General features: G+C 39.6%; 1 protein-coding gene across 8 annotated transcripts in view; it reads right to left on the bottom strand.

Annotated features, from left to right (window-relative positions):
• Nucleotides 1-412: 412 nt before the first annotated feature.
• Nucleotides 413-12,718, bottom strand: part of SLC39A10 (solute carrier family 39 member 10) — a 35,090-nt gene continuing 22,784 nt past the window's right edge. For all 8 annotated transcript variants that reach the window (XM_069022038.1, XM_069022043.1, XM_069022037.1 and 5 more), the window contains 6 exons: nucleotides 12,402-12,522; nucleotides 10,749-11,117; nucleotides 8,865-8,945; nucleotides 6,952-7,142; nucleotides 3,437-3,605; nucleotides 413-2,569 (listed from right to left, as the gene is read on the bottom strand). In XM_069022038.1, coding sequence (XP_068878139.1) covers nucleotides 3,447-3,605; nucleotides 6,952-7,142; nucleotides 8,865-8,945; nucleotides 10,749-11,117; nucleotides 12,402-12,522 — 921 coding nt within the window. In that variant the 3' untranslated portion in view covers nucleotides 413-2,569; nucleotides 3,437-3,446. The remainder of the gene's footprint in view (nucleotides 2,570-3,436; nucleotides 3,606-6,951; nucleotides 7,143-8,864; nucleotides 8,946-10,748; nucleotides 11,118-12,401; nucleotides 12,523-12,718) is intronic.

Genomic DNA, 12,718 nt, shown 5'->3' with positions numbered 1-12,718 from the left:
TCTCCATAAGAGGCTATGGACCTTTTCCCTGAGCAATCCAACAGCTACAGGATCAGCCAGATCACAGTAACTTTCCATGAAATCCCCTGATCCACCATTCTTGTTTTCAGTACTGCTCTACCTGACTGACCTGGAAGTCTGTAACGTCTGTTGGACAGAGCATTTATGTTGGTTTTTAATTGTTTAAGCAACCCTGTTAAGCAAAGTATTTTGACACCTTCCTCTTCAGAATTTCTTTTAGGGGCTTGTAGTGATGTCTGCTGAACTAAAAGGAGTGGTAAACAGCATTCTGAAGGCAGAAATGCAGGACTGTGGCTGAGTGAGTCTTACTCAAGGTTTTTTACAATGTTGCATTTGAGACAGAATACTAAAACACAAAAGTAATCAAACCTTACAGAACCCTACAAAAGTATCTGCTCCTTGAATAATTTTTTTATTTTCTGAAGGCTCCTTATGTATAAGGAACATACATAAAATGAACACAACACTGTTGACAATGAACAAAACAGCATTTGATAATTTCCAGCTTTATAAAATTTTTTAAAAAATGATTTAGTCATAACAAAAAACCAATAGCTCAGCAAGTTATCTTATTGGACCATTATCACATTTTAAACCATAGACTCAGTTGTTAATGGGGAGAGGAAAGAAAAAAAAATATATAAAAAAAATCACACTGCATCTAGCAACTACAACATTTTCTAAGCGTAATCACGGCGGATTGAGTGCAATGTGATTTACATCAGAATTCACATGGGATGTCACACAGTGACAGCATTGTAATATACAAGTAACATTTATGCCCTCCAACAAATACAAGTTAAATGAGACTCTGGATTCAAGCAAAATGGAATGTTGAAGCCAAGTAGAAATGTAATGGAATTCAGATTGTCTGTAACATGACTCAAAAGTGTACATTAGAATCATCTGGAATTCAATACTGGTGGAAACATCACAGAAGTCACAGCTGTTACACTGCTCTGTTACATTTGCAATAAATACTAGAAAATAAAAGTAAACAATCTATATTCCATGAAAAATACAGTGCCTACCTTCAAAGACCATGTTTTTCCCTTGTCTGAAGATGGTCTTGGAAGGAAGTGAACTATCTTCCTACAGAGGCAGTGTATTAAGCTATAACCACATTCCAACTAATACAACAGTAAATATACTACTGGAAATACAGAAATCTTCATTTGAAAAGAATTAAAGAGAAATAAACCTTAAAAAATGATTTGACAAAACATCAGTTCAGCTGCATAATGACTCCCTTATGCTAGACAGAATTAACAGAAAAGAAAACTCAAGTCAGTCAGTTTAATACATAAGAAACAGAGATTGTTTCAACTCAGATCCTCAGAAGGTATCCAGGAAGTTTTGTCTCATTGACCTAACATGGGCACTATGCAAAAATGTCATCCAGGAGCTTTATACTGCAGAAATTCAGCAATCTGAAGCTAACAACAGTGTGTTTGCTAATCAGGGTTCTACAGTAAACATGTTTAAAGAGGAAAAAAGAAAACCTTGAGTTCAGAACATCAAACGGCTGCGTGCCTGAACTCTGGGCTTTTGGCTTCTTCACTGAAGAAACTGCACTCTTCTTTGAAATGGACACTTAATACTGTTTCCTGATACTGCATTAGGAAGAAATACTGGCAACCAACTGATACTTTTAAAACACATGAGCTGCTCTCAGTAAAAGCTAAACTGACCAATGAAGCTTGCAAAGTAAAGGGCCACAGGAAACACAAGAACTTGAAATGGAATGCAGATACCCACTGGCTCTCATTAAAGGCGTCAGGATTAGTGTTTTTAGCAGCTACACTGGCACCAAGCAGACTGGAACTTTAAAACTTACGGCACATAGTCAAAGTACAGCTTTTACCTGGCATACACAGAAGAGAGACGAACTGGACGTTTTAAAAAAAGCTACTACCATGCTTAGGACTGGTACTACAGAATCAACTTGCACTCCCCACAAACTCATAATTTTATATTTTTTTTAAGGAGATGGGTACAAGAACTAACTCATGTCTGGCAATATATGCCTGTCAGCACAATCTGATCTAGGACAGGTGGTCCCAGCAAGTTAAGGCCCAAACTTTCAGTCTATTCTTCCAAATGACACATACCATGGTTCTACCACATCTGCTTTTTAATAATCTAATTTGAATACCAAAATTGTAAAAAAATATCATAGAAATGAACTCCTTTATACTGGAAGTAGAAATCTTCTTACATACTCTTTACTGCCAGAAATGGCTGGTGTCACATCATCTGATATCAAGGTATTGTAGGAACAGATTTGATCCGCTGTTAAAGTATCAGAAATACCCTACCAGTACAACATACACAGAGCACAATTTAACCTTTGTGTCCAGCTGCAGGAACTAGCATCTTGCACCTTGGTTTGTTTTAACATGAAGAGAAGAAAACAGTCCAAAATAATCGTTTAAAAAAATGGAGAAATTCCCACATGGATTCTCTTGTTAGAAGAGTTTGCACAAATTCACAGCCACAATTCTTCAGTAGTTTATGCTGCAAGTGGCACACAATACATTTTTAGCGTCTGTAAGAAAGAACCAGAAACAGCTCAGTAACTCCAAGGTCAGGGATGCTCCCAAGCTAACACTAATTCTACTGCAATTTGCATTTTCCTACTAATATCAAGGAACAAACATCAAATAAATCTCAGTTGGGAAAAACATCATCAAACTGACCCTCGACAGAAGTTACACTTTGCAGAGTACATGGCAACAGGCTGCCTTCTTACACAAGAGCTTTGGAATGATGGATGGCAGCTTAACACAGCTTGTAAGAATTTAAACAGTCTTTAGGTTTGGGGTTTCTTTTCAAAAATTTAAGTCAGCACAGTAGTTTCCAGTCATGTCCTGCTCTAACACTGAATACTTTAAGTCACCACTATGCAGAAAAATCAGCACAGGATTAATATATATATACACACACACGTGTATGTGTGCACATCTGTGTATATCTATATAGATCTATACATACATAGAGACATCTATGCACTACTCAAGAGTCATGTGGCACTAAAAGCTTCCTTGGGTTCCTTGCACAGGTGTGAATTTCAGCTGAACATCTGGGTTCTGTCCAAGTGCACTAACGGAATGGTATTTTCCCACATGGGAAGATCATTCCCTGTACTTTTTCTTTCTTAGGCAAGCAGAGCTCCCTTATACAGCACCCTGACCTTGGCCCTTATTTCTCATATTTAGGGTTTCCTAAACATTGCTCACTCAAGTTTAGGAGTTGTGTTGGGATTGGACCGAAGCAGAAGCTACTCTAGGCAGAAAGCAATCTCCTGTCCTTGTGTAAGCAGTGCAAGCACCACGTGTCCTCTGAGCAACATGCACACAGAGACACAGTGCAGACTCAAAGCCAGACAGCAACAGACTGGAACCACAGTGATTACCAGCATTAGGTCAGAACTGGATGTCAAGCACAATTTTGTCTTCGTAGAGGGCAATCACCAGCATGATGGCAAATCCAAGAAGCAGGCCCAGATTCTGAAGAATGAACTGCCCCACGGGACAGTAACCATGCTCTTCATTGTCTCCATCTCCATGAAGCATTTCTGGAAGCTAAAAGATACAAAACAATTTAGAAAATTATTTTAACTCTATTCCATTTATACATGGATAAGTTTAGAAGATGATATTGTTAAGAATATACACTCCAGGGTTCAGACATAAAACCAGTACACTAAGACACAGCTTAAATTCTACTGAACCACTCCATTCAATAAAAATATGAATCACATGATGTATTTACAAAACAAACTAAAAATGCCTTTCCTTTGGACTTCTTTTTTTCTTAAACTTTTACTGGATCATCCATTAAATTGAACATTAAGTTCCTTAAGATAAGGAGCAGCCCAATATTCTTCAAGTTCTGCTCTTTTAATTTTAATTGAGTAAAAACTTAAGTCATGCTCAAATAAACACATGACTTTGATTAACTTAACCATTCATGTGTCATGTTAGATGCTTACACATATTCACATACATATCCCTTTTAAATATGGGAATGACAGCTACAAGCAATTCAAGAGAAATTTTATATACAGATATAAAAACTTATGAAAGTTCTGGACATTCCTCATATTCCTCACCTGTGAGGAAAAGGCAGAGTACTGACAAAAGCAACTAATAGTAGTGCTCTTGGAAGATGAAAAAATTAAATGTTGTGTTTTACAAAGCCATCCACGTAGAACAGAAGTAACATATTTACAAGGAAATTAATTCAAGAAAGCAGGAAGTAAATGTTAAGATTTGATTATTGAGAGATGCTTCTGCCCAAATTAAGGTGCATATGAGACCATATGCCAAAGTCAAGAGTCAGGATTTTATTTAACTGCAAATATGAGGTAGAGAGAGAGCAAAATAGGAAAGAGAGAGGAGGGAGAGGAGAAAGAAAGAGTGAGAGAGAAAGATGAAGCAGAAGATAGTCACCACCCATGGATCCAGCCAGTGTCTCCCTGGTCCCGTTCACCCTGGCTTCCCAGGGGTGGGTGTCCTGAGGTCACTCAAAACTTCTCACCATTTACACATTTTAGCAGACAAAGGCTCGATGCTCATTGGCTACACAGTTCTCTCATTCTATCAGGTAAATGGTTCCCTCACCTCCACTGCTAATTAGTCCCATCTCAGACTCTCTCCACCCTGGAGTCGGTGCCTCCCATCTGGAGTACTGGGCTGTGGCCTCCCCCTGCTGGGCCCAGCCAGAGCTCATTTTCAGCACAGCTGCTGAGCTGGTTTGCCATGTGGCTACATTCCTCTCGCCTAGCCTTGCTTACTTCTCCTTAGGCTTGAGATAATTGGCAATAGTCCCACCTTTATCTTATCTCATCTCAAGTCAGGACTATCCTCAGCGGGGTGGTATTCCGTGGTGGCAGACCAGCAGTTGCTTCTTTGCACAGTTTGCTACAGTGGCAAAGTCCTTTGGTGATATAACAGTGTTTGAGACACTTTTGATCTTTAAGTCTCTTACAGTAATTCTTCCAAGGAAGGAATTCTTACAGGAATTCCTGCAAGACCCATTTAGTACAGAAAATGATGATACAGAAGAAAATGAAAACTATTGCTCTTCATTAGATCGGTTAGGATAGTTTTGGTTATTCCAAGAACCTGAATACTGCCCAGCAGATACTGCCCTGACATCAAAGATGCTAAAAACCCAAATATACTACCCATCTCATCTTGTATTACTGTATTTCTAAAAGATACATAAACCTGGTAATTAATTTGACCCACTATTAAACTATAAAAAAAAAAACCAACAAAAAACCCCCCAAGCTCTCAAAAAACAAAACCATGGCCCACCCCCGAAATTGGTGTGAAAAATGTTTAAATGGCTATCACATATACACTAGACCAGGCAGCTCAACAGCAAGCACTACTCCACATTATAAAGTACTATCAAGTCATTAAGAATAAAGGACTTCACCTAACATTACAATAATGGGCTATAACACTGCTGGATATTTAGTTTGACAGCATGTCTAAAGATTACTAAACTTTTTGCTTTATTGGCTACTGATGTGACCAATTTCAGGGACCATATAAAGAACGGTCCTGTCAATTAAAAAAAAAAACATAACACCCTTTCGAAGTTGAAAGCTTATAGTGTCAGTACTAGAGATAAAAGGAACAAAAACTGCAACAGATAAATCTGTTTCCCACTAAGATGAAATTATTCAAGTTGGACTATTCAATGTACCCATTCCAACCAAAACAGGAGTGTCAGGAAGGGGGATATTATGATTACTCTTATAATATCACCAAATGAAATTTCATATATGAACATGGAAAGCCTGAAGATTTTGAAACACTTGAGTTTAGGCTGTACTGGAGAGGAATATCCTTATCATTAAAACCCACGTAATTAGACAAACTTCAGGACAGTCAGATGCAAAAATACCAAAAGGCTCATTCTCAATGGGCTGGTGTAAGGAATGGATAGAAAACTGCACCTCTGTGAACCTCTGCTCACAGCTAGGGAGGAATCAAAATCTGTTCTTCTTGTGGGCCAGGTAACAAGGTCTTTGAGAAGGAGGCTGATTATGCAAACACCAAGACAAAACTCTGGTTCAGTTTCAAGTGTCTCTTGCAGATGCTTTCCTGCTCTTGTTGAGTCAGACCATGGGGCTTTGACTATTTGGTTACTACTGTGATGGCCAAGGGAAAGAAAAAGGAATGAAGGAAGGAAAATACTGCCTTCCTTTATACATGACATCTTCAGTCAAAGTAAGTACAGGAAATAAGTATCACACACAGAGCTTACAACCAAGTGATATTTCAGGCATTATAGGCTACTACAGAACATCCAAAGGATCAGTCTACCCAGACATTCTATTTAACAATTTAGCAGGCCCTGAAAAGGACTTACTTACCTGTGAATAGATTACAGAGTGACTTTATAACAACAATGTATTTACAAATTCAAGTCTCCATAATGAAGTGGAGAGCATTACAAAATACCCCAAAAGTGAAAAATGATCCCATCACCTTTGGGCTGGGAAAGACAAGAAGGGAAAAAATTGCCTTATCTAAATAAAGCTCTGAAGCAGCTTAGAGGAGAGAATGCAGGTCTGAATATGGACTGGTAACATGCAGTAATGCACAGCAGTATTGCTTCCTGAAGGGTCTGGCTCTGTGGTGCACACACACTAAGGATAATGCACCTGTATGTTCTTGAAGCAGCAGCATTTTTCCACCACGTAATTTTTTTAAAAGCTATTCACCACACCAACTCTGCATTACCAGCTGCACACGGTAAAAGTTCAGACTAAACCTTTCCGAATTGAATATATGATGATTAAATCTCAGTGAAGAGTGAACCTGAACATCAGACTGAAGTGCAGCACCCACAGAAGTCCCAGGTTTCCCACCCAGAATGCCCCCAAGCCCCAGCCCCACCCAGCCGTACCATGTCGACCAGGGCCACGTAGAGGAACATGCCGGCGGTGACGGCGAAGATCCAGAGGGTGATGTTGTTGGCGTACTGCCCCACGGCCGTGCCGATGAACATCCCGATGTAGGCCATCATGGCCGACAGCAGGTTGTACACGATGGCCTGCTTCACTGTCATCCCTGCCTTCAGCAGCACCGCAAAGTCACCTGTGGGACACAACACAACGCGGGCTCGGCCTCAGCGCTGCTCCCAGCGAGGAGACAATCGGCCTCCAGGCACTGCCTCACCGAGTAACAATGCTGCTGCGGGGGCTCAGAGGCCCACTGAGCCACAGGGACCGACTGCCTTGGAAGAATTGTACCTATGTGCAGCAACCCCTCGATTAAACTATGTTTTAAAGGTGCCTGTTCCTCATGCTGATTGTCAGAAATGTAGCAGTGATTAACTGTGAAGGGTGAATGGAGGAGTCTCATCTGCTCTTGCCACAGAGAAAACACCTGTGTGGCACACACTCATCTTTACTTCTAGAAGTTCTTCATGGTACATAAAACCAGAGGCTTAGTTTTGATCAATACCTGTTAAAATTCCTCTTAGCTATCCACACCTCATTATGCAAATCCAGGAAGAGGATAATGAGGCATTTGTCCCCACAAAAGGTGACAATGAATTTGAGCACTAGAAAGTTATACTCACAAAGAATGACTTCACATCCATGTTCAATCAGCTATTTGGTTGAAGACATGCCAGGTTAATGTGTTTTATTCTGATATCAGGACAGCTCTGCTAAAATAGGTAGATATTCTATAAAAATCTAGGCTTCAGTCTTGTAATCAGCTCTTATAATTTTACTATATTCAAACTGAATTCTTTTGAATGTGAGAAGTGTAAGATGATGTACAGACATGAGGGTAATTAACGTAATATTCTTATGTCTCATATGCCTGAAATTATTTGCTTCACATAGAATCAAAACTTATCAAAATTTAAAAAAACCCCAAAAAATAGGTACCGTGAACTACTCACCCTTTATACAAAGTTAATTTCCTCATGCTATGCTGTCAAGTTCTAAGCACTGTAATATATACTGCAATGCTTTATATACTGCAGCAGCTTCACTCAATGATTGTACAACACTGGTGTCAAACCACGGACATCTGCTCCATTATTCCCCAGCCATGCCCACTGCTTACCTATAGCTCAGGAGCAGCCTGTACAAAATGCTTTCCCTCATCACCTCTAAGGGTTTTGAAGTACTTGTTTTACCTCACTTTTGATCATTCAGAGCCAGCAGCTCTTCAAGTGAGCAAGCTGGGAGTACAGCATAGTTCAATCTAGCACAATTTCACATCAGTGGCAAAACAGAAGATTCCTCCTCTCTCTGGCTGCTCTTTTTAAAGTCTGGTGCAGTAAATTTTCATGTAATGTGAAAACAACAGGTTTCATCATGGTTAGCTACCTCCAGAAGAAATGCTTCAACTGAGGGGGGGAAGAATCAAGGGGACTGGTAACAGTGCCTACAGGCTTTACCCTAAATGGCCACACCTGCTGAACTTGGCCACATTTGGTACAAAGCCTCTTCTGAAGAGTTCCCACACAGAATTTTACTTACAAAAACCTGTGTTTACTTATGTGACTTAACTTTGTGTAAGACAATGCCACACAGAGTAGTGTGAAACTCTATGCTCTATGCATGCTCCTAAGAACATTTTTAAAACACTCTCAGAAAGCTTTGCAGAACTGCTGTAACTAGACACTGCCAATGTAATCCTACAGCAGTACCTACTCTAAAACAATTATTTCTCCCTTACCCTCTGAAGTTCTGGTCACCCCTGCAGCTTCTGCACTGCATTGTGCTTATCATGGTATCACAACAGCTTTTAGAAAAAGATTTTGTACAGATGGAGCACAGAGTTTGTAGACTTAGTTACCTAATTCATGGGGAAGCTCATGACAAAATACTGCTATAGATGTACTAATTCCCCCTGTCAGTCCGGCACTAAAAGCTGCTCCTAAAAAAAGAAAAGAAAAAAAAATTAAAATTATATTTCACTATTTTCAGGTCAGAAAATCAATCAACTTTGCAGAGCTGACACCATTCTGTTAGAATGCACACTATTTTCCAGTATGTCTGTGTCCTGTCCCTACATAAAAGGGAAATACTGGAAGTACCCTGGATGTGCATTACCACTGCAGCCTTTATTACTCATTTATCTGAAAGACAAACCCTGGAGAGAACACAACTGGACAAAACTGAGACATAAAGGCAACAAGCTAATAAATAGCACCACTTTTACATTTTTAGGAACTCTCAAGTACATGAGGGCAGTTAGGAATGCACATGAGCAAGAGTCTGGCTCTCTCCAGCTTGGAAATCCAAACTAATATTTAACCCATAACCCCTCAAGCACTTTGTACTTATTCTTAGAAGACATATCAGCAATATTAGTAAGCCAGACCTGGAAAACAATAAAGATAAAAACATTGCCATATATATCTTTCAGTACTTTTGCATAAGCTAATTTAATTCAATCAACTTTAAGTTCATACCTTAAATAATTCTGAGATGAGAAAACTGGTATTAAATTTCTGTACTGTAGCAGAGAAAAGCACAAAAAGAGCCTGCAGTGAGCAGTCAAAACAGGCAGCATAAAGTAGAAAGAGAAGACATAATCTGAAGACAGAGGGGAGACCTAACTTTCCTCTGGATTCCTCATAGCTTGATATATTAAAAATATGAACATGCTTTTCTTAAATTCTACATTTTAGCACAGATTCAGCTGTTTGGGGTTGATAAAGGAATATTTAGAAATGGATTTTCAATACTGTGAAGTTCTCAACAGAAGGTGTGGTAATTGTTTTAGGCCTTAGAAGCCATTGTCTAAATGTCTTACATTTAATGTGAAAATGAAGCAACAAGTTAATTTTTAAGGAGTTTAGTTTCTTTAGAAATTGTCTGAAGAAAGTGGAGAAACTGCAGTAGATTCCATTGTTAACCAGAGACCCTGATAAATAGCTTATCCCCCATCCTTCAAAATGGGTGTGTCCCTTCTGCCATTAGTTCAGAACCCTGCAGACTCTTAAGCAGCTACCTTAGTAAAAAATCACAAGCGTGGGCTTCAGTCCTCTCACCACCATATAGACTTGCATATCCAAATTAATACACTTTACAATTCAAATCACCTTTAGAGCATTGTGTGACTCAAGGTTGAGTTAATAAATCTAATAAAATCTATTTGGCACTTCAATTTCTTCTGCACTTGGCTAGAAATAAATCTATACTGACCATGAGCCAAAACCGTATTTTGCTCAAACAAAAATTAAATTATCCTAAGTAATACTTCTAAAATATTATTTCTGTAACCTGACTCACAGTGTGTTTTTATTTACAAGTGATGTATAATTCTTTGTATTAACAATAATAGAAATAGTATTACTATTATCGTTCATAAATATCATTCTAAGTAAGACTGGAAGGCATTTATTTATAATTCTAAGGCAGCTAAGACTGAAAGAAGAAATGTGGGTTACTGTGCTCCATAAATCCCAAGGTTTATCTGCACCAATCTCTCCCTGGCAGAGACTGTGACTGTTACTGATACAATAATTTTGGTGGAAATAGCACAGAATATTAACAAAGGGGAAACTATTAAAATTGACAGCCTTTTAGTTTCGGCTCTGCAGGAGATTGAACAATGCCAGTAACCACAGGTGCTAACTGGAAGCCTTACCTGTGATCACTGATAAGTCAAATATTAGCAGAGTTACTAAAGGTAAGGAGAAACTGTTGAGAAATACTCAGTGCTTTTGCTTACCGATTGCTAAGCCATCACTAAAGTTGTGAATGCCATCTCCCATAATTACCATCCAAGCAATATTAGCTATCCCAGTATCTTTCAGGTCTTTTCCAGAATGACAGTGGCCATGGGAATGATGGGAATGTTTGTGATGCCAGTGGTGACTGTGTTTTCTAGCTATCATTTTATCTTCGCCATGGCTGTCATACTCGGAATCGTGCAGCTCGTGCTCTTGGGCAGCGTGGGAGACATCGTTGTGAGAGTGGCGCAGGTTGTTGTCCTCTTCTACAGACAAGAAGTTTTTGGGAGGGGGCTCCAGCTGCCCATCCAAGTCAGTGAGTTCAGTTTCATTCAGTCGATCTTCAGACAGAACCGAGTCGTCTGCTCCTACATCGAACCAGTTGGGAGAGACACTGAGTTAATTCCTGTTTAACAGCCACCACTGCACCCCTGAACTAAGGGTTAACTGCTCTGGGAAAGCAAAACAACTACTTTAGCACATCCCAGTCTAGTAACCTTGTTGTCAGCATTCAATCCAAAAACTAAGTCCCTCACTGAGATATTTCTTCACTGATTTGCATGTACAATATATAAAAGTCTCTACTACAAGGCAACAGCACTGTATCCATAGCACTCAAAGCCAGTTTTAGCCCAGCCTACGCTCATGCCTGCAATTGTGCTACTGACAAAGTTTATGGTTCAACATTGGCAAAGGAGAGTTGCAGAATGATGATAATGTCTTGGGGCTCTAGATGGGATCTGAATGGCTCAGGAAACCCTACCTGGCTCTGCCTGCACATGCCCATACAGGTCACAGCTCAGCCTCCACTGTCATGCAGACATTTCAAATGTATGTTCCAATCCCTGCACTGCTGAAAGACCTTCCATGCTCTGTGACAGTGCCCCAAATACCATCTGAGATTGTTTGAGTGGAGAAGACTGCAGTCCTAACTCTCCCTGCTACAAACCAATCACATTAAATAAACCTAATTTGTAAAAATACTAATTTGTATAGGTTCTTCATCAAGAAATTAATTCTGCAGCCATGCAAGGGAACAGAATGGGAAGGTTATGAAGCAAAGCTTTTGCCCTTCTCTCACCCTGTGAGAAGGGGGATAGAGCATTTCTTCTGGGTACACACAGCATGAGCATTCACAGGCTGTCATGAAGGAACAGTGTGCAAAAGTTGTTTTGGAGACTTGAGGAATATTCAGGATACTCAGTTGTATTTATGGAAAGAAACAGATTTTGTTTATCTGTGACTGGTCAGATGCTGGAATCTTCAAAGTGGAACAGATATCCCCATTCATTGTGTGGGTGTTCATTTTTGATCTAATTTTTGCCAGGGCTGAGCTAGCAAGGCTCTGAAAAACACACCCTGAAAACAAACAAACAAACAAACTCCCAAAGACCCACAGCCACCCAAAACATGACTGCTTCAGAAGTCTGAGAACCATCTGTATGGCGTATTAGGAAATGTTCAGAGTGCTCTCAGATCTAAGGAAAACAAAAACTGATTTAATAGGGAAAAGCCTATTAAGTCTTATTAACAATAATTTGCATAATAGCAGCAAAACTGTACAAGAGGTTACATGCCACACACCATGCCCCAGTAACCTGCTCCTACTTTGGATCTCACAATTGGAGAGAATTCTGACAGTAACTGCCTACCTGCAAGGGGTTTCAGCTGGAGCCAGTCAGCATCTGGTCTGTTATTTAATTTGTGATCAGAAAGTTTCCTTCCAATTGGTGACTCTTCAGTCTGGTTTTTTTTGCACCATTTCTGCTTACTCTGCAACAGAAAACAGGTAACATTTGGTTTGTCATAGGACATTGATGGAAATAACAGGAACTGAAACGCTGTCCAAAATTCTCTTCTAAATAGACTAAGCTACTCTCTCTTACCATGCATAACAGAAAAATGTTACTTCAGAATATTGATCTTTAAGGCTCAGCAACAACACCTATCCCAGTGGGAGTTCTTAGCT

The sequence above is a fragment of the Aphelocoma coerulescens genome, chromosome 7 (assembly GCF_041296385.1).
Source record: "Aphelocoma coerulescens isolate FSJ_1873_10779 chromosome 7, UR_Acoe_1.0, whole genome shotgun sequence".
Classification (NCBI taxonomy): Eukaryota; Metazoa; Chordata; class Aves; order Passeriformes; family Corvidae; genus Aphelocoma; species Aphelocoma coerulescens.
Note: the sequence above shows the minus strand (reverse complement) of the source record. Positions and strands in the feature narration are given on the sequence as shown.